We start from the raw sequence: 17,784 nt of genomic DNA on the forward strand, positions 1-17,784 counted from the left end.
CTATCAATCCAAGACATTTATTCCTTTTTTTTTTCCAAGTGCTTTTCGGGATTCCTAGCCGATGGTCCACCAAATCAACGACTGATCTCCAGTTTAATCAGCAGGAGGAAAGATGTCCCTTTAGTGGTTTGGGACGCACAGACATTTGGCTTCATTCAATGCTGTGTCTAGTGTGTGATTTTATAGTGTTGGTTGTGTTACCTGGAGCGATATTTATGCACGGTATGGATCTGCAGAAAGATGCACATCGAGACACATGCCAAAAAATATGGATCCCGTGATTTTTATTTCCAATTCATTTTTACAAGTGTTTCGAAACCAGAGTAATGGATTAGAAAAAAGCCGCTGCATCATGGTTACATCGAATAGCTATCTTTTTATGCATTACAGAATGGCTTGAAAGCCAACTTGGAAGGCAAGTACATGGCATTCAACCTGTGGCTTTATGAGACTGCAACAAAAATGCCAACATCTTATATTGGACATTTTCACGCATCTATCATGGAGGTTGAAATCTGAATCCGGGTTTGGTGTGTGCTTTTGAATTAAGCAATCTATGGCGGCCAAAGCTGGGACCAAGCACCACTCCTATTCAAATGATTACACTATAAAATGCATCTAGAGCCCTTGAGCAACACGTTTTTCTCTTTTTCTTTTCTCTTTTTTTTTTCACAATAAACAATTATTTAACGTAAGTTGCCTGTCTATGGGATACACTGCAGCGTGATATACTGATTCATTATGGTAGCATGTCTGACGATCATCACGAGCAACACACTTTCGAAACTGCCGATGCTGGTGCTTCTCTTACTTTCCCTATGCAATGTTCTGCTTTGAGAAAGAATGGCCATGTTGTCATCAAGGGTAGACCTTGCAAGATTATCGACATGTCTACCTCCAAGACTGGAAAGCATGGCCACGCCAAGGTTCACTTGGTTGGTACTGATATCTTCACTGGAAGGTAAGTTTGTGGTTTTTCTGCTTTCCATGCCATGCTTGATTCTTATTTCTCTGTGATTGTATGAATGACAGAAAGTACGAAGATCTCTCTCCCTCTACTCACAACATGGATGTCCCCAACGTCTCTCGTCAAGAATATGCTCTTCTCAATATTGATGATGGTTTCCTTTCCTTGATGCTGGCTGATGGTTCTATGAAGGATGATGTCAAGCTCCCTGAAGGTGAACTCGGAGAGAAACTCGAAGAAGAGTTTGAAGAAGGCAAAGAATTGATTGTCACTGTCGTCTCTTCTATGGGTGAGGAACACGCTTTGGCTTACAAGGAAGCTCCCAAGTCTTAAATGGTCTATTTTTGTCTTTTTTGATTGAAAAAAAAACAAACAAAGAACCTCTTAATTCTTATTTTTTTTTAAAAAAAGCAGCACTCTTCAGCTTTTTTATCTGCTCATTGTAAACTAGTTAAGCATTTTCACACTCACAAATATACTTTTCGTACACATCTTTTTAGATTTAAAATAAAATATTTACACCTTAAGCGTTTCTTTTTTGTGTCAGAAAATCTATATGAAAACTTTTTCTTCATACAAGCCTCCTTTTGCTTTACTCCGTTTTATTTTTATATATATATATATGGTTTCAGTGATGGTTTAGATAAACGTTTCGTTGCTCAGGCTGAAAGGTGGAAACGACTAACAGGCTGGATCGAGATCAGGGCACTCAATTAAAGTTTGACAGCTGAATTTTCTGTCTGCCAATCACATTCACCAAATGCTGTAACTGATTTTGGTTAAATTGCCATGGTGTTTTTTTTGAAGCGATGCAATCCTCTCTCTTTTTTTTTGTTTAGTTTTGTTCTACTAGAATGTTGATGATCATCTGCGGTAAGTATTAGTGTATCTATTGCGATCTAAGATGGAGGTATATTCAATTGTATCGAAGCAGAGTGAGTGTCGTATAGCCTTATATGTCCTAAAGCATACAAAAAAACGTTGATATTGCAAATAAGTATATTCATAATGAGTGGTCACTACAGTAGATTACTTGTTTGCAATCATCAGATGGATAGCTCTCCTAAAAGCAATTATGCATATTCAAGTTGAAATGGCATAAGATGACATCACAATGCGGCTTTTGAATGAAGTATACAATCGCCCAATGCCTGGCTAGGCAATTGGAGAAGAGGAGCCCAGCAGCAGCATATATTCATTTTTCAACATTTCGCTTTCAACCTACTTAGAAGCAGCATGTTTAGAAATGCAATCAAACCTTTGCAGGGATGCCGATATATCCACAATGCATCTGCCGCACCAAATGTCTCAAGGCAGCTCTTTTTTACAACAAAGCAACCTACTCGCATAACGACCCCTGGCATGTATCGCCATCAACTTTACTCAACTTCATCGAGCAGCAGTGGTAGCAAGTCAAGCTGGAGCCAGGAAAATGCGTCTGCCGGCATGTATACTGCCTCTTTATTCATTGCCATGTTGGGTATGTCTTATGCGGCTGTTCCTCTTTATCGACTCTTCTGTGCCAGCACAGGCTACAGTGGCACACCAGTGATTGATGCATCTCGTTTCAGCAAAGAAAGACTAGTGCCTCAGCAAGACAGTAGACGTATCCGTATTACATTTGAATCCAACACATCTGATTCATTACCCTGGACATTCAAGCCAGAGGTGCGTGAGGTCTTTGTAGTCCCAGGTGAAACTGCATTGACATTTTACAAGGCAAAGAGCAAGGCAAAGGAGGATGTCATTGGTATTGCAACGTACAATGTTACACCTTACCGTGCTGGTTCTTATTTCAACAAGATTCAGTGCTTTTGCTTTGAAGAGCAAAAGTTAACGCCCGGAGAAGATGTCGATATGCCTGTGTTCTTCTTTATCGATCCTGATTTCTTGGATGATCCATTGATGAAGGATGTCAATACAATCACACTCAGTTATACCTTCTTCAACTCAAAGTATGCAAAGGGGCTGGCTCCCGTACAGCCTCAAGCAGCATCCGCATAGACAACTTGGAAATTTACATGTATTAAAAAAAAAAAGTTATTGTTTATTATGTATGTATATATTAGATGAGTTGTGGATGATGAGATCGCTGCTGTTGAAGCTCTGGAAATGGCTTGGTTTTGGCATAAAAGTAATTTGCTGTTGGGTCTCTGATACGCTCACTGGGGTCATCATCATGGTTGTATTCACTGGGATGAATGATGGGCGACTCTAGGGCAATTTTCGGTGTGAGCAAAGCACGCCCACCATCATCAGCATCTGTAGTGTGTAGAGACTCTGGGATAGATGACACGGATGAGTTGTTGGATTTGGATCGTGTCCAGCTAAACATTTTGGTCGATAGTAATTTCGAGGACAGATCAGAGCTTCTTGATTGCATGAAGTCAGACGGTCTTCTTTTACCAGCAGACGACATATTGGAGGAGGAGCGAGTAGTGAATGTGTTGAGTGATTCGGCGGATTTGAAATATCGAAGAGCCTGTTGCTTTTGAGTTGATGATAGTCTGATGAAAGAGGAGGAGGAGGAGGGTGTCGTGGGAGACACAGGAGATGTTGGTAGCCTAGGCAGTTGTTTGATGAAGGTTGTGTTGGTAGTAGCTGTTGTTTCCGAGCAAGTTGTGGAGGGTTGATGGATAGATAATGCCTGCATATCCTGTGGGGGGAGTTGTAGTCTGTCTAGCCACTTTTCCAAGACTGTTGTAGATTGGAATACATGATCTTGTAGATTATCGACCCACACTGCTCTTTCTTCTGCGCTAGGTGCTTGCAGATAGTAATCAGGCCAGTCAAACTTTGTTTCATCGTCTGACACTAAGCAAAAGGTGTTGAGCTTTGATTGCTTTTGATTGAGTGATGTTACAGGCTGAGCGTCAGGGACTAAGCTGTAATGGTCCAGGGAGATGACTGCCAGCGCATTAGGATCGTCCTATTTCAACATTGGTTAATTCAGATGACATTGGTAGCTTCTATTTGTCAGTACCTTGTTCTTGTAGTATCGAAGCTCTTCGCCATACAACACAAAGTATCTCTTGAGCCAGGCTCTACATTTCCCATGCTTTTGTTTCATCAAGTAGCCTTCAAGTCGAACAGTAGATGGTGGTGCTGATTTGTTGGCGGTTTTAACGCTGGGTATAATAGTAGTAGATGATTTGTTGAAGCTGGGCATGGTATATAGGTCTATGATAAAGGTATAATGATAATAAATGTGATAGTTTTCGTTGAGAATATTGAGCTGGTTTATATACTTTTGCGCAGTAGTACAAGCACATCGTAATAGATAAATTTTAATTTGAAAGGTGTGTCTTTTTGATTCAACTGGCTCACTCTGATGTTGCACTAGTTTTGTACTCTGTCAATACAAGGTATGCCAATTCGTATGCACTTGCTCTTCATTTGTGTTTGCAAGTTCAGCTTATACATGCTGATTGGGTTTCTTACAAGACGTAAACATTGCATTCAATACATTGTCATTTTCTTCATCAAGTTGATGATAATACAAAAGGCGTTGTCATACAAGCTTCAGTGTAACACAGCTGATGATTATGAACTATTTTGACGATATGATATGATTGATATCATTTTATTATATATAGAACACTATGCTTGAGAGCCTTAAGCTTATCAGTCCAGCATGATAGTTATTCATGTTCATTAGATAAACTTGTAGATATGATTTGAAGCAGTATGGACACAGCCTGCTACTTGTGTGTGTGTGTGTGTGTGTGTGTAGGACAATAGAGAATGGAGTTGAATTGAATAAGGCAACTTCAGGTTACAAGGATCGCCTATAGTTTGTCTCTTGCCATCGATTTGAAATTAGTAAAAAAAAATTAAATGACCATGGCCATCAACAATTATGTAAAGTTTCTTTGATCGATATTTCAGCGCAAATTAGCATACATCATAGACAATCAAAAGGTGGCCCTAACTATATTGGTCCATGATGTTTTATACTAATTGATATTGACACTGGGGTGGCCACACTGTAGTATGAGAAAACAGCTGTATACTTGGCTTGATTGGTATAACTTGCTACAGTACTACAAGAGTGGCTATCCACTCATCTTGATGCTACCTTGGAGGCGCTGTACACTTACGACGGTATCGTCGATTGTTTGCACCTCGCCCTGCTGATACCACGTTTACAAAATGCTCAATTTCCAAGACTAACCCATATATATTCAATTCAATGTTTCCAGCTATCTAATCTTCTTTGAATTACTCGATCACCATCGCCGATGAGCTTATTTAGGTAGATTGCTATATTTACCTTTTGTAGTGTCTTCCGTAAAGGGTAACTTAACATTGGGATTGACCATTTTCATTTCAATGGAATACTCTACCTATATCTTCCCCCCCCCCCCCCTCAATGCTTCTCTACTTGCAGCTCCTCCCCCAGGATTTTATTTCTGTAGAAGGTTCTTGCAATTTGCTCTATACATGATTCATATCATGCAAGATGTAAAATCCATCTTACAAAGCTAGAGGGTTTTGCAATCTCATCTTAATTTTGCAAAAGCTTTTCGCTATCCACGTAATAAATGGGCGATGGCTTGGCAAGCATTGTGCTCAAGATGCATTTTATACTCGTCCTTTCTTCAATACTATTGCTATCACAAGCATAAACAACCTCAGTAATTCGTGCAGAAACATAATTGTATCCATGGTTTTTAACTGATCTGTTCATATACTTGATTACTATCAATCACATCTTCTTTCGACCTCGATCTTGATTTCCAGTCAACACACTACCACATGTGACATATCTGCCAAAGGTGATAGGCTCTCACTAGAGTGCTTCATTGGTTGCCTAATCGCAGCACGCCCCCCCCCCCGCCTCCTATTTCTGTCTCGGTTTACTTCGCGCGTTCAACCACGCCATGACTAAAAAGGACAGCGCACAGAGGTTGAATATCCATTTTTATTCCAAATGCGAAGCGCACTTTGGTAGATCAAAACCTTTCTCATTTATACACACACACACACACACACACACACACACACACACACACACACACACACACACACACACACACACACGCATAGAACGTGCCAAGATATTTACATACATATGATGATATGAACTTTATTGCTGTTTGTTTACAGCTTCTGACGCTCCAGAAATAGGTGAATAATAATCAACAAATGAATCGAGATTCTGCCCTTCTCTTTGCAACATATAGTCTTGGTTTAAATTGGCTTGGTATTGATTTGCGACAGGAGGTCTCGTCTGCTGCTGTTCAGGTTGCTGCTGTTGCTGCGTGGGTGTAAATGAAGCCGGCTTTGTAGATGGCTCCTCCAAAATCTTTTCGCCATCACTTTGATATCGTGCATTGATCTTTCGAAGTGAGTCATGTCTGGGTGGCACTGTGGAGGATGCTCCTTTTCCAAAATGATGGCTGCTGCGCTTCAGATCAGGTAAAGGTGATTGGGTGTTGTGCTCCTCTGCATTCGCCATGGATGAGCCTCGTTGCATGACGGTATTATCAGAAATGGATCGACTCATGTAAGTATCTGGCTGCTGTTGAGATGGCTGCTGTTGAGGTGGCTGCTGTTGAGATGGCTGCTGCTGCTGCTGCTGCTGGTAGCTTGCTCCTTCAGATTGATACCTTGGTGGCACAATACGGCTTTGGTCTGGTGTCATCACTGGTCGTGCAGAAAATGGAGGGGCTGATTGCTGTGGCACTTGCTGTTGCTGAGGAAGTGATGCCATACGTTGATGGCTACTGCTGTTACCAGGAGGTGCTGTTCCTATAATGGTGGTTAATTTAGGAGGATATGGACTATTGAACTGCTGATCTGCTGCCACTAATGGTCCGCCAGGTGAATTGGATCCACTGTTGCTAGTGATGATGGGGGGAGGAGCCATTGGTTGTGTTAGCAGCATATTGTTGTTGCTAGTGGTTGGTGTGTTGTTCAGTACTGTGTTACTCAGATACAACAGATTGCTTTGAGAGAATTGGCTGTACGGACTCTTTCCATTCAGGGCTTGCTGTAATTTGGGCTCGTTATTTCTGCGAGCGACTTCCTCTGCCTTTGGGAACAGCATTTCGTAATGCAGGATCAAGTCCTCAAAGAGATCATCGGGTGACCAGTCTCCCAATCCTTCTTCTGTTTGATTGAAATCGTGGAAAATGACAGGAGTAAAGATCAATGCCAAGTTGGGAATATTCATCTTGTTGATTTGGCAGCTAGCATTAACCCTGGGATAACATGCGTGTCAGTAAGCGTATTAGCACATCTGAAAGGGTAATTATACGTACTTTGCTAGATGGCGCACAATGTATAGCAATGTACTTCTATGAGCGAGCGACAAGTTGGATAGCTTTGTTTCCATCAATTGGAACCGTTGTATTTGAGGTATATTTTCTGAAAAAAAAAATAGCGTGATTAGGTCACCCTTATACACATACACATATTCTGTCAACCCACTACTATACGATGATCTTGTTTGCACATTGAAATCAAACAAGGGCCTCTTCAATTCACGAATGTACATCTTGAGCACCGTCGCAATAGTAAAGACATCGTATTCATCAAGCACCACTTTGTCTTCATCCAATTCAAACTGATGCTTCAATTGTTCTATGTTGGTTTGTCTACCAGAAACTCGGTAAATGCCTTCCTTTTGCAAACCTCCCAATTTCTCGATGGAATCAATGCATTTGACTACAAGCAGGGGCACAGTTCTGTTATGCTCAATGGCATATCCCTCCAACGAACCTCCAAAGAGCACCTCTGAATAGGCGTAAGTACCACATCCAACAAGCACAATGTCTGACATCTACCTTTGCATTTTCCTTCTAGGTAATAGTTTTCGTATCTCACTGGTGCTGGGTGGCAATATCCTTGAGATTGGTAGTGGGCGTTGAATAGTTGAATGTCCTTGAAACTGTCGATACAAGCTGCTGCATCAAATGAGGCGCGAGAAATCTTGATACTGAAGTTAGTATCGATATGGCCATACACTTGTCAGCCAATGACTCACATTCATTTCAATTTGCAATGAATCCAGCTCAGAGTGCAAGATGTTCACAAGCGATGTTTTGACTGTGTCCGTCTTTCTCTTGATGGTACTTTTGAGTTGCTATATTCACCATATGTCAACACATGCAGGCAAGAAAACTACATAAACTTACTCTATTCACTTCTTCCGTGGCCTTTGTTTGCTTCTTTCTCAACGTTTCCAGCACTAAAATGCCTTCTCTGTACTCGTTGTCTGCATCTGTAATGTCCTTCTTCATTTTGGCAAACTTGGTGATTTGTTTATTTTGATCCAGAGGAGTCAAATAAGCGTTTCCTGCTGCTCTGGTGCGCATTTGCGATATCAGTCCTGCCATTCCCTTTTTGTTGTGTTGATCTGCATTATTGTAAGATGCGATGGACGCACCGTCAATGTCTCGGCTACCGTAATCTCCAGACAACCTTGAAGGGTTGGGTGAGTCCATTGAATTTCTGCTGGGCACATAAAACTCGTTACCCTCCATGTGTTGTTGTTGTTGCTGTTGCTGTTGCTGTTGCTGTTGCTGTTGCTGCTGTTGTTGTTGCTGTTGCTGAGCTAGTTGTTGTTGCTGTTGCTGTTGTTGCTGCTGCTGCAGTTGTTGCTGCCATGTATGTTGCGCACTCTTCAAATCGTCGCATTTATGCGTATAAGTTCTCTGAAGCTATATTTGGTCCCAACATGATTAAATTCCCATGGAACGTAGTTCTGAATTCAGGTACCAGTACCTTGACAATATCCCGATTACGAAACACAGTATAATTGTTGTTGGCATCGTATAATTTGGCCTTGTACGTTTTCCGGTTTTGCTCTTCAATTTCCTAACCATCAAGACATGCCAAGAATGAGACAGAGCAACAGGAACATGCTGTGCGTCACATACCTTTTGCTTAATTAAAACATCAATTTCAAGCTTGATGGTGTCTTTGAATCGTTGTCGACTTTCAATGATATCGTTGATTGAACCTTCGTACAACTTTACTGCATTTTGAAACGTTAGCTGGGACTCATGATGTAGTGAAGGTCGAATGCCATCATTGGAGGAAGCCAGTCTCTTGACTTTGTACAGTGAATTCAAGTAACTTTCCTCTGCAACGAGACTATGAAAAACTGGTGTTAATGCAAACAAGACGTCTACTAGTTGAATGGCACCATTACCGAGCTTTTAACATTTGGATGATATAATCTAAATCACTGATGCTGTATTTGAACGTTGTGTTGACAAAATCAAAGTGCTTCTCTATCGACAAGAGCTATAAAGGTTTTGCATGTTTAACTACTATTCCAGAGGACGGAGAAGCGTGTTCAGTTAAAAGTTACCACGTCGTCTGTTGGAGGAGCTAATTGGGATATGCTACGACCCCTCCCTCGGGTCATATACGAAGAGGTCATGGCTCCTTTGAAATAAAATGAAAAAGAAGAAGAAAGGCAATAAAAAAAAAAGACAAACTTGTTAAACCTTAAAAGGCACTCCTACAGCACTGTCCTCATGATAATGGAGTTTAGCCACATCCATTGCACTTTCCTGTCATAAATATTTGTCTCCTTATACTGTTCAGACTGCCGCTTTTGACATGGTTGTGAATGGAGCGTACATACCACCATGCTTTTCTTGTGAATGAGATAACTTGGATATTCACTGACATTATACTAATCGATAGGGTCCTTAATGTAATTTAATATGGATCTGTTTGATTTGGCCATCCGAATGCCCCGCTTAAATTTCATCAGCCCTTTTTTACCACCTATTTGCACGTTTCACGTTGTACAAGTAGAGTGAATACTCTTGGATACATGGTCAACTTGCCTTTTGGCATGAGCATAGTGTGTATAAGAAAGAACGAAAGCCATAGTTCTGTTGGTTGACTGGCAAAAGATGGCATTTATGCAAGCCTTTTTCGTTTGCCTATCGCAACTTTGTTAATAAAAATAGAATGAATTTGGTTATATATATATCCACATCAAAGAATTAAAAGAAAATGACCTCAAGTGTAACATTTGAGTGTTTCTATCGGCTATATTTAGGTCAACTCTTGTTTGATATATCAATAGATTTTTATCAAAACAAAAGCCATGGATGTGTTGCATTTGAAAAGGAGTTTGAACCTCAAAAGTGATATTCAGGTACCAAAAGCCATTTAAAAGTTAGTGCTTGATGAGCACTTTTTGAAATAGATGAACAATCTATTTCTGGTAGCAGTTTGTATCTTGGATTTACTAGCTCTGTATTCGATTTCACTATATACAAAAATCTGCCTATCCTCTTCTCTGCCGACTAAAATAGAGTAGTTGCAATTGACAACTCGCTAAATCAGATACACATTCACAATGCGAAATGTACATCGTTATATAAAATAGGTTGCCGGTTGGCTGCCCTTGATATTTTACAGACAGGAATCCTACTGGATCTCTTTGTTTATTGCTTTGAGTAAGCCTCACACTGCAAGCATCACATGTTGCATCTCTGTGATTAGACTTCTCGAAAATGCACTTGGATGAAATAAGCCCATTTTATACAAGGGACACCAAGAAGATCAAAACAGCTAAAACGTAACTGCTGTCATCTGGTAATTACGTCCGATGGCGTTACTCGTATGAATGCTATTCTTGGAGCTACAATTGACTTGCTGTCTATGGTTCAGCAATGTTTAATGACGGAAGCAATTCCAAATTCAATAAAAAGCTTTCACATAACACCAAAGGCCTTTGAATAGGGACAAGCCTTCATCAAGTGCTCGAATCTACAGCTAGAAAGCAATTCGCCTGTGATCCTTTGTAAAAACTAAATGTAGCAATGCGATACGCTCCTTTCCTTTCCTTCTTTACATTATTTGCAGTAATTTGATTTGCCATGGGATTTCAACTTTGACTGCTCCATATATACGGTCTTGTGTATAATTGAAATGTATAAGACTTAAAAGGCATATTTAATGTGTCTCTACCAAAGCTAACAAGCTACAATAGCGACCATATCAAACACTCTATTCATAAGGAGGTTAAATAACAGAATAACAGCTTCTACAGGGAGATACGTTCCTGTTTGGTGCCCACAAGGAAGGCTGAATCAGAATGAATTACCTTCGAAAGTTAAAGAATTAATTACTTGGATACCTCTCGACTTCCAATGTAACGAACAAGATGGAGATATTATCTATGGTAGCACCATGCAAACGCATTATAAAACGTATCCACCCAAAAAAAAACGCTACATACACATTGCCAACTTTATAGAGGAGCTGCACCACATGCATCAGTCTCGAGTATTCAATGGTACTCTGTTCTCGGCGATTGTCAAGTTTCTGAACTTGGTCTAGTTGATTTTGGATATAGCCATTCTGCTAAAGAGTACACAATGCTAATCAACCATAGCGCCATCATGGACATTGAAATAGCACTGTATTTTCACACCATCATATCCAGTATAATAACAGTACTTGAAGACGAAAATCTGTTTGGCAATTACAAGGTGTCTATGGCTATCGTCACGAGTAATCTCCTCTGTCAATGGCTGTATACAATACAACCTACCTACAGCAATTTTAATTGGCATCACTAACTGATGCCAATTAGCACACTAGACCTACACCAAACATATAAAAACAAATATCATACTAGCAAAAGATTACATACAGCATCACCATGCTTCTAGGTATAAGCCCTTTCAGCGTATACAATATCAGCAAGTACTCAACAAAAAGCTCCTTTGTGAAGATAGAGCATGTTGCAGGCCTGGAAATAGAAGTCTACATCAATCATGGTTCATCCTACGAAAAGATGCCTTATAAAAAGGATGCCAAATGATCGTGATACATGGATCATCAAGTTATCCGAACCTCAAGCAGAAAATGTAACTCAACATGGAATAATCAAGTCAATCTTCTTACGCCTCAAGGGAAAAGCAGCAAAGACATTAAGTGATTCGAACAGAAGAGTATGCTATTTCATAGGTAAAGCTTTTGGAGGACTATTATTGCATACCAACTTACATTTGAGAAAATCCAATAGATATTATTGAAGCAGCCATTTCAGACGAACACTTCTTATATCAGCACGCAAGAGAAACTCTAGTCGAAAATGTATCATTAACAGCGGTTCTGATCAACAGTTCTCACTCAAACAAAAGATATCTATAACGCGAGCAGCTTTCCAATCGTTATCCATATCAAGCTATACTGCTTTTGATCTGCTATCAACTTGGAAATAAGGTTAGGCCCAGAAGGATCTTACACAGGTGCGTTCTACACAGATGAATACGAGCGATTCATAACGAGTATCCCCGAGCGATTGGCCGTAAGGCGAATTCCAGAGCCATAACAACAATGCTCCTGCCAATGGGTGCGTATTTAAATGGCTTGAAAAATCAAGTTGCGCCAATTTCATCTTTTTTTTTAATTTCTTGCCATCATGGATAATAAACGTGAGTTTCTACAAGCCAATGCAAATGCTATGTTTAACGCGTCATTCATACCATCTAGTCAGTGCAGAATCGCTTGAAGACGTGTTTGCTCGTCTAAGAAGCGCTGAAAAGCAGGTATGGATCTATCCTCGTTTGCACCAGCTGCCAAGCAAAACCCTTACACTAACGCTTATTAGATTCCGTCTGTAGTGGAAGATACTGTCGAGGACATCAAGCACGAATTAGAACACATGTTTCTCACACCTCAACAGAGCTTTCCATCCTCTTGGTTGAGCAAATGTCAAGAGTAAGCATCAGAACATGGCACAATGAAAATAGTGTGATAACCTTGCGTTTTGCAGACACTGGGAAGAGACGCCCAACTATGCTGAAAATGCTTACTCGCAACTGTCCAAGCCGAGAACAAACATCCAAGTAGCACGCAAAGGATTTGATGGCGACATTATTGGTTTCAAAGAAGTGATCATGGATGATCCCAATCTCGCATCTAACAACTCAACCAGCTTTTCCAGAGCTTTTGGATCTACCAAGGACTTTGTGCGTGGATCAGCTTCACAGTTTCCTTTTGCGCCTGGAGGATTGGACACTGAAGTGATTGTGAATCACGACAATGTGGACGAGAACAATGTCGATTTGGATGTGGACATTGACTTTTTCAACTTTGACGACAAGGACTCCAAAGTGATTGCACCTGGATTGGACAGAGGACTCGCCTTTGGAGATGAGATAGACAGCGAGACACCAGGCACAGCTAGCAAGAATGCAGTGTTCAACATGGAAGACATGATGGCGCCCGTGGATGATGCATTCGACTTTTTGAACGTCAAAGGAGCACCTGTGAACGTTGTGGCAGAGAACGTGGTTGTAGATGACAGCCATACTGAAGAAGTAGATGCATTACTACCCACCACATTGCCGCCCCAGAAGGACCTGGCACCCAAAAAGTTGACAACCACTACCAATGAAGCGCTTAAACGTCGTGAATGGGCGCACGAGATTAATGTCAATGAGCCGTTTGATAACTTTTACGACTTGGTGCCTGAGATGGCAATGCAATTTCCCTTTGAATTGGACATCTTTCAAAAGCAGGCCGTATATCATCTGGAGATTGGAGACTCAGTATTCATTGCAGCACACACATCAGCTGGTAAAACTGTGGTAGCCGACTATGCCATTGCCCTTGCTACCAAGCACATGACCAAAGCCATCTACACGTCGCCTATCAAGGCACTGAGTAACCAAAAGTTCCGTGATTTCAAGCACACGTTTGGCGAGGATGTCGGCATCTTGACGGGTGATGTGCAGATTCGACCTGAAGCCAGCTGTCTGGTCATGACCACTGAGATTCTGCGCAGTATGCTTTACAGAGGTGCAGATCTTATCCGTGATGTTGAGTTTGTGATTTTTGACGAAGTGCACTATGTCAATGATTTGGAGCGTGGCGTTGTATGGGAGGAAGTCATCATTATGCTGCCTGCGCATGTCAACATCATCCTGTTGTCTGCCACTGTGCCCAACACCAAGGAGTTTGCTGGCTGGGTGGGTCGCACCAAGAAGAAGGACATTTACGTGATTAGCACATTGAAACGACCTGTTCCTTTGGAGCACTATATTTACGCAAACAAGGACATTTACAAGATTGTGGGTGCCAATGAAACCAAGCTCAACACCATTGGATACAACAAGGCCAAGGATGCCTTGATGAAGCGCAAAGAGCAAGTGGACAAGGCAAATGGCGTATCGACCAACGCGCGTGGAGGTCGTGGCGGTGGTGGAGGCCGTGGTGGCGGATCTAGAACCATGACCCGGAGCTATCAATCAGGCATGCAAACAGTAGGTTTCAGTAGTGTGGATACATGTCAAGCATACTCACCACCCAGAAATAGGATCGCAACTTGTTTGTCCACTTGATTGGCATGTTAAAGGCCAAGACACTGCTGCCTGTCGTCATCTTTACCTTCTCCAAGAAGCGCTGCGAGGAGTATGCCAGTGGTTTATCCAAGACCGATCTGTGCACCAGTCTCGAAAAGAGCGAAATTCATGTGTTTATTGAACGCAGCTTGGTCAGGCTGAGAGGAACTGACAAGTTTCTGCCTCAAATCTTGAGAATGCGAGATTTACTGAGTCGTGGTATCGCTGTGCACCATGGTGGGTTGCTGCCCATTATCAAGGAAATTGTGGAGATTCTGTTTGCTCGAGGTTTGGTCAAGGTTTTGTTTGCCACAGAGACATTCGCTATGGGCGTCAACATGCCTGCGCGTTGTGTGGTATTCTCAGGTATTCGCAAGCACGATGGCCGTAGTTTCCGTGATTTATTGCCAGGTGAATACACGCAAATGTCGGGCCGTGCTGGTCGTCGTGGCCTCGACAGCACAGGTGTGGTGATTATCGCCACTGGAGGTGATGAGCCACCAGAGATAGCGTGTCTCTCCACCATGTTGCTGGGCAAGCCCACCAAGTTGGAGTCTCAATTCAGGTTGACGTACAATATGATTCTGAATCTACTGCGTGTAGAAGCACTCAAGGTGGAGGAGATGATCAAGCGAAGCTTCTCTGAAAACAGTGCACAGAAGCTGCTCCCCGAGACAAAGCGATTGGTAGATGAAAGCGAGCAGCAGCGCAGCGCACTTCGTCAGCTGGATTGTGCCATTTGCGAGCCTGATTTAGAAAAGTTTTATGATGTCTGTGGCGAAGTCGTGCACTTGAACCGCACCATGATGACTCAATTCATCAGCATGACACCTGCTGGCAACAGAGCCTTGTCCACTGGACGCTTGGTAATTATCAATACAAATGTGTACAGAAACGCACCTGCTATGATCTTGAAGCCATTGCCGGTCAGCACAGCCAACTCGCAGCATCGCTCATTCTACTGTCTCGTGCTCCAGCCCAAGGATTTGGACATTAGCCAGTCGACAAATTTGGACGAAACGACACCTCTGCCCATCACAACCATCTGCACCCCAGAGCATGGCGATGGTAAAACTGACATTGTCACTGTGGGTGCACCTGATATTCTATTTGTCACCCGTTTGTCTATCAAGGCGGATGTGGACGCAATCATGGCTGGTACTGATTCCATGGAGACGATGCGTGTGCGTCAAGAGTTGGAGTCATTTGGACAAGATGCCAAGAAGGGGGGTGTGGTAGAGTTTGATTGGAGCAAGATCAAGGACATGGAGTTCCAGGAGATGCTGCGTTCCAAGATGAGACTGATGAAGCGACTTAGGACCGAATTTCAGTGCACCAAATGCCCTGAACTGGATGAGCACTATGGCCTTATCCATGACCACAAACGACTCTCCAGCCAAATTGATATGCTCAAGATGACCATCTCGGATCAAAATTTGGAGCTGCTTCCTGACTACCACCAGCGTATTGAAGTGCTTCGTCAGTTGAACTACATTGACGATCAAGGCACAGTCCAGCTCAAAGGAAGAGTCGCCTGCGAGATCAACTCTGCGGATGAATTGCTGTTGACTGAACTGGTCCTGGACAATGTGTTTGCTGATTTCGAGCCTGCTGAGGTGGTGGCCATCTTGTCATGCTTTGTATTCCAGGAACGCAATGCCAGTGAACCTCGATTAACACCGAAATTAACCAAGGGCAAAGAAATCGTCTTGACCTATGCTCGAAAAATCGCACAGCTGCAAGTGGATTGTGGCCTTGCCATCTCTGTGGAAGACTATGCCAATAATCTCAAGTTTGGTCTTGTTGAGGTGGTGTATGAATGGGCACGAGGATTAGTAAGTTTACAAGTATGGTATCTACAAGACACTGTAATTCACTCGTTTTTATTTTTGTAGCCCTTCAAGCACATTACGGATCTCACTGATGTTTTGGAAGGATCCATTGTCAGATGCATCAGTAGATTGGACGAAACGTGCCGAGAGGTAATGGGTGCTGCTCGCATGGTAGGAGATACGAGTCTTTACAAAAAGATGGAGCAAGCAGAGCAAGACATTAAGCGCGATATTGTCTTTGCTGCAAGTTTGGTAAGTGTGTTGCGCTGTGTTGATTGCTACCCTATTGACTGACATTTGGTTATACAGTATTTCTAAGGATCATTTCATTCATGATTGCGTTTTAGAAAATAAAATAAAACCGTATTTTGTCTATGCCAACATTTAATCAATAGCACTCTTGGAGCTTGCGAAATTGGTTTAACGTAAAGAGTATGAATAAAAGAGATATATTTCATACCCTTCTCTGTCTTTCTTGACGATGCCTGGTAAGCTGAACAGTCTTTCTGTCGACGCTTCCATGCTGTTTTCGTTGTTCTGCTCTCGAAAAATCCAGCGAAATGCCTTACGATAGGACATAGTTGACTTTCAAGGCAGGCAAATCGTTTTAAAAGAAGATGCCGCATCGAGCAAGGGCGCCATTTTTAGTTCTCTCTCTCTCTCTCTCTCTCTTTGATATCCAAGGCTCCAAGCAATATCAAACTTGTATGGGCAAATATTTGCACAAAGCATGGTGGCTCATCCTGGTGTGAAGGCAGTGACTCTGTGTGGTATTTTGGAAAAGCAGCCTGCTATTGCTACAAGTGACCCCAAAGCCAAACAAGTGTAGTCAACGCCAATCAGAGGCAAGGACATACCCTCTCGCTTGTGCAGCCAAAAAAGCTGATCAGGCTTTCAAAGCTTTGTGTCGATAAACAAGATATATGCACAAAGAAACCAGTTTACGTGCCATAAAGAGGAAATGGAGTACGGCCAGAGACGATGAAAGGCCAGGAATTAGCATGGAATTTCCGGATCAGGATCAACAAGGTCCTGTCCAACAAAAGGGAGAGCTGTGGTACTCTTTGTCGATGACAGAGGCTATGGTACAGGCTCACGCATCAAGGGCTTTGTGAATTATACAGAAAAGTGGAAGCCAAGTATACACACAAGATATGTTACCGCCTTGATTACAAACAAATACAGCACATCTCAACCTGTGCTTACTGTTAAGATAAAACAACGCATCCTGTGCAGATCAAAGACGGAAAACTGAAAACAATCAAGGATACGGGCAACTGTAACAATCCAAGAGGTGTCCATAAGAAATCGCATCAGACCAGAGATGCTATTTCTTCTTTGGCAAATGGCTTGTGGCTCCCTACTTGGTCATTCGATCGCAAAGGCATCAGTCCCGCTTACACTAATGGTACAAAAAAAAATGACGCCGCCAATTACTTGTATGCAAGAAACACGGCATGACTGAAGTTTGGTGAATTCAATACTTGGGATACTTTCCTGATATGCAATGATGTTGGATGATGCTAGCGCTTTATCTTGCTCTTTTCTTCATGATCCTTTATTAGCATGACATGAAGATGTGCACTAAACAAGCTCCGTTCATAGTAGAGTATAAATAAGGCCATTCGATTTAGCCGGAGAAGGGGTCAGTTTA

At 42.1% G+C, this 17,784-nt stretch overlaps 5 protein-coding genes across 5 annotated transcripts; 3 read left to right on the forward strand and 2 right to left on the reverse strand.

The window, feature by feature from the left end:
* Positions 1 to 749: 749 nt before the first annotated feature.
* On the forward strand, positions 750 to 1,300 carry DEG1_2 (pseudouridine synthase deg1; the record flags this gene model as incomplete). Its single annotated transcript, XM_064832190.1, has 2 exons — positions 750 to 961; positions 1,033 to 1,300. 2 exons carry the CDS (start codon positions 750 to 752, stop codon positions 1,298 to 1,300), a joined length of 480 nt encoding a protein of 159 aa, XP_064679893.1.
* A 1,029-nt stretch (positions 1,301 to 2,329) lies between these two features.
* Positions 2,330 to 2,971, forward strand: RMS1 (Ribosomal lysine N-methyltransferase 4; the record flags this gene model as incomplete). The annotated part of the gene is made up of 1 exon (XM_064832191.1): positions 2,330 to 2,971. The coding sequence occupies one exon, from the start codon at positions 2,330 to 2,332 to the stop codon at positions 2,969 to 2,971; it is 642 nt and encodes a 213-aa protein (XP_064679894.1).
* A 61-nt stretch (positions 2,972 to 3,032) lies between these two features.
* On the reverse strand, positions 3,033 to 4,136 carry ATC70_013024 (uncharacterized protein; the record flags this gene model as incomplete). The annotated part of the gene is made up of 2 exons (XM_064832192.1): positions 3,033 to 3,896; positions 3,951 to 4,136. The coding sequence occupies 2 exons, from the start codon at positions 4,134 to 4,136 to the stop codon at positions 3,033 to 3,035; spliced, it is 1,050 nt and encodes a 349-aa protein (XP_064679895.1).
* Positions 4,137 to 6,056: 1,920 nt separating this feature from the next.
* On the reverse strand, positions 6,057 to 9,347 carry ATC70_013025 (uncharacterized protein; the record flags this gene model as incomplete). Its single annotated transcript, XM_064832193.1, has 10 exons — positions 6,057 to 7,173; positions 7,234 to 7,339; positions 7,403 to 7,708; positions 7,759 to 7,903; positions 7,959 to 8,057; positions 8,110 to 8,634; positions 8,699 to 8,791; positions 8,854 to 9,070; positions 9,129 to 9,223; positions 9,291 to 9,347. 10 exons carry the CDS (start codon positions 9,345 to 9,347, stop codon positions 6,057 to 6,059), a joined length of 2,760 nt encoding a protein of 919 aa, XP_064679896.1.
* A 3,027-nt stretch (positions 9,348 to 12,374) lies between these two features.
* On the forward strand, positions 12,375 to 16,448 carry RPS21_3 (40S ribosomal protein S21; the record flags this gene model as incomplete). The annotated part of the gene is made up of 7 exons (XM_064832194.1): positions 12,375 to 12,387; positions 12,446 to 12,501; positions 12,564 to 12,673; positions 12,729 to 14,220; positions 14,274 to 16,133; positions 16,194 to 16,382; positions 16,440 to 16,448. 7 exons carry the CDS (start codon positions 12,375 to 12,377, stop codon positions 16,446 to 16,448), a joined length of 3,729 nt encoding a protein of 1,242 aa, XP_064679897.1.
* Between the last annotated feature and the right edge of the window lie 1,336 nt (positions 16,449 to 17,784).

The sequence above is a fragment of the Mucor velutinosus genome (genome assembly GCF_035048745.1).
Source record: "Mucor velutinosus strain NIH1002 chromosome Unknown tig00001571, whole genome shotgun sequence".
NCBI lineage: Eukaryota > Fungi > Mucoromycota > Mucoromycetes > Mucorales > Mucoraceae > Mucor > Mucor velutinosus.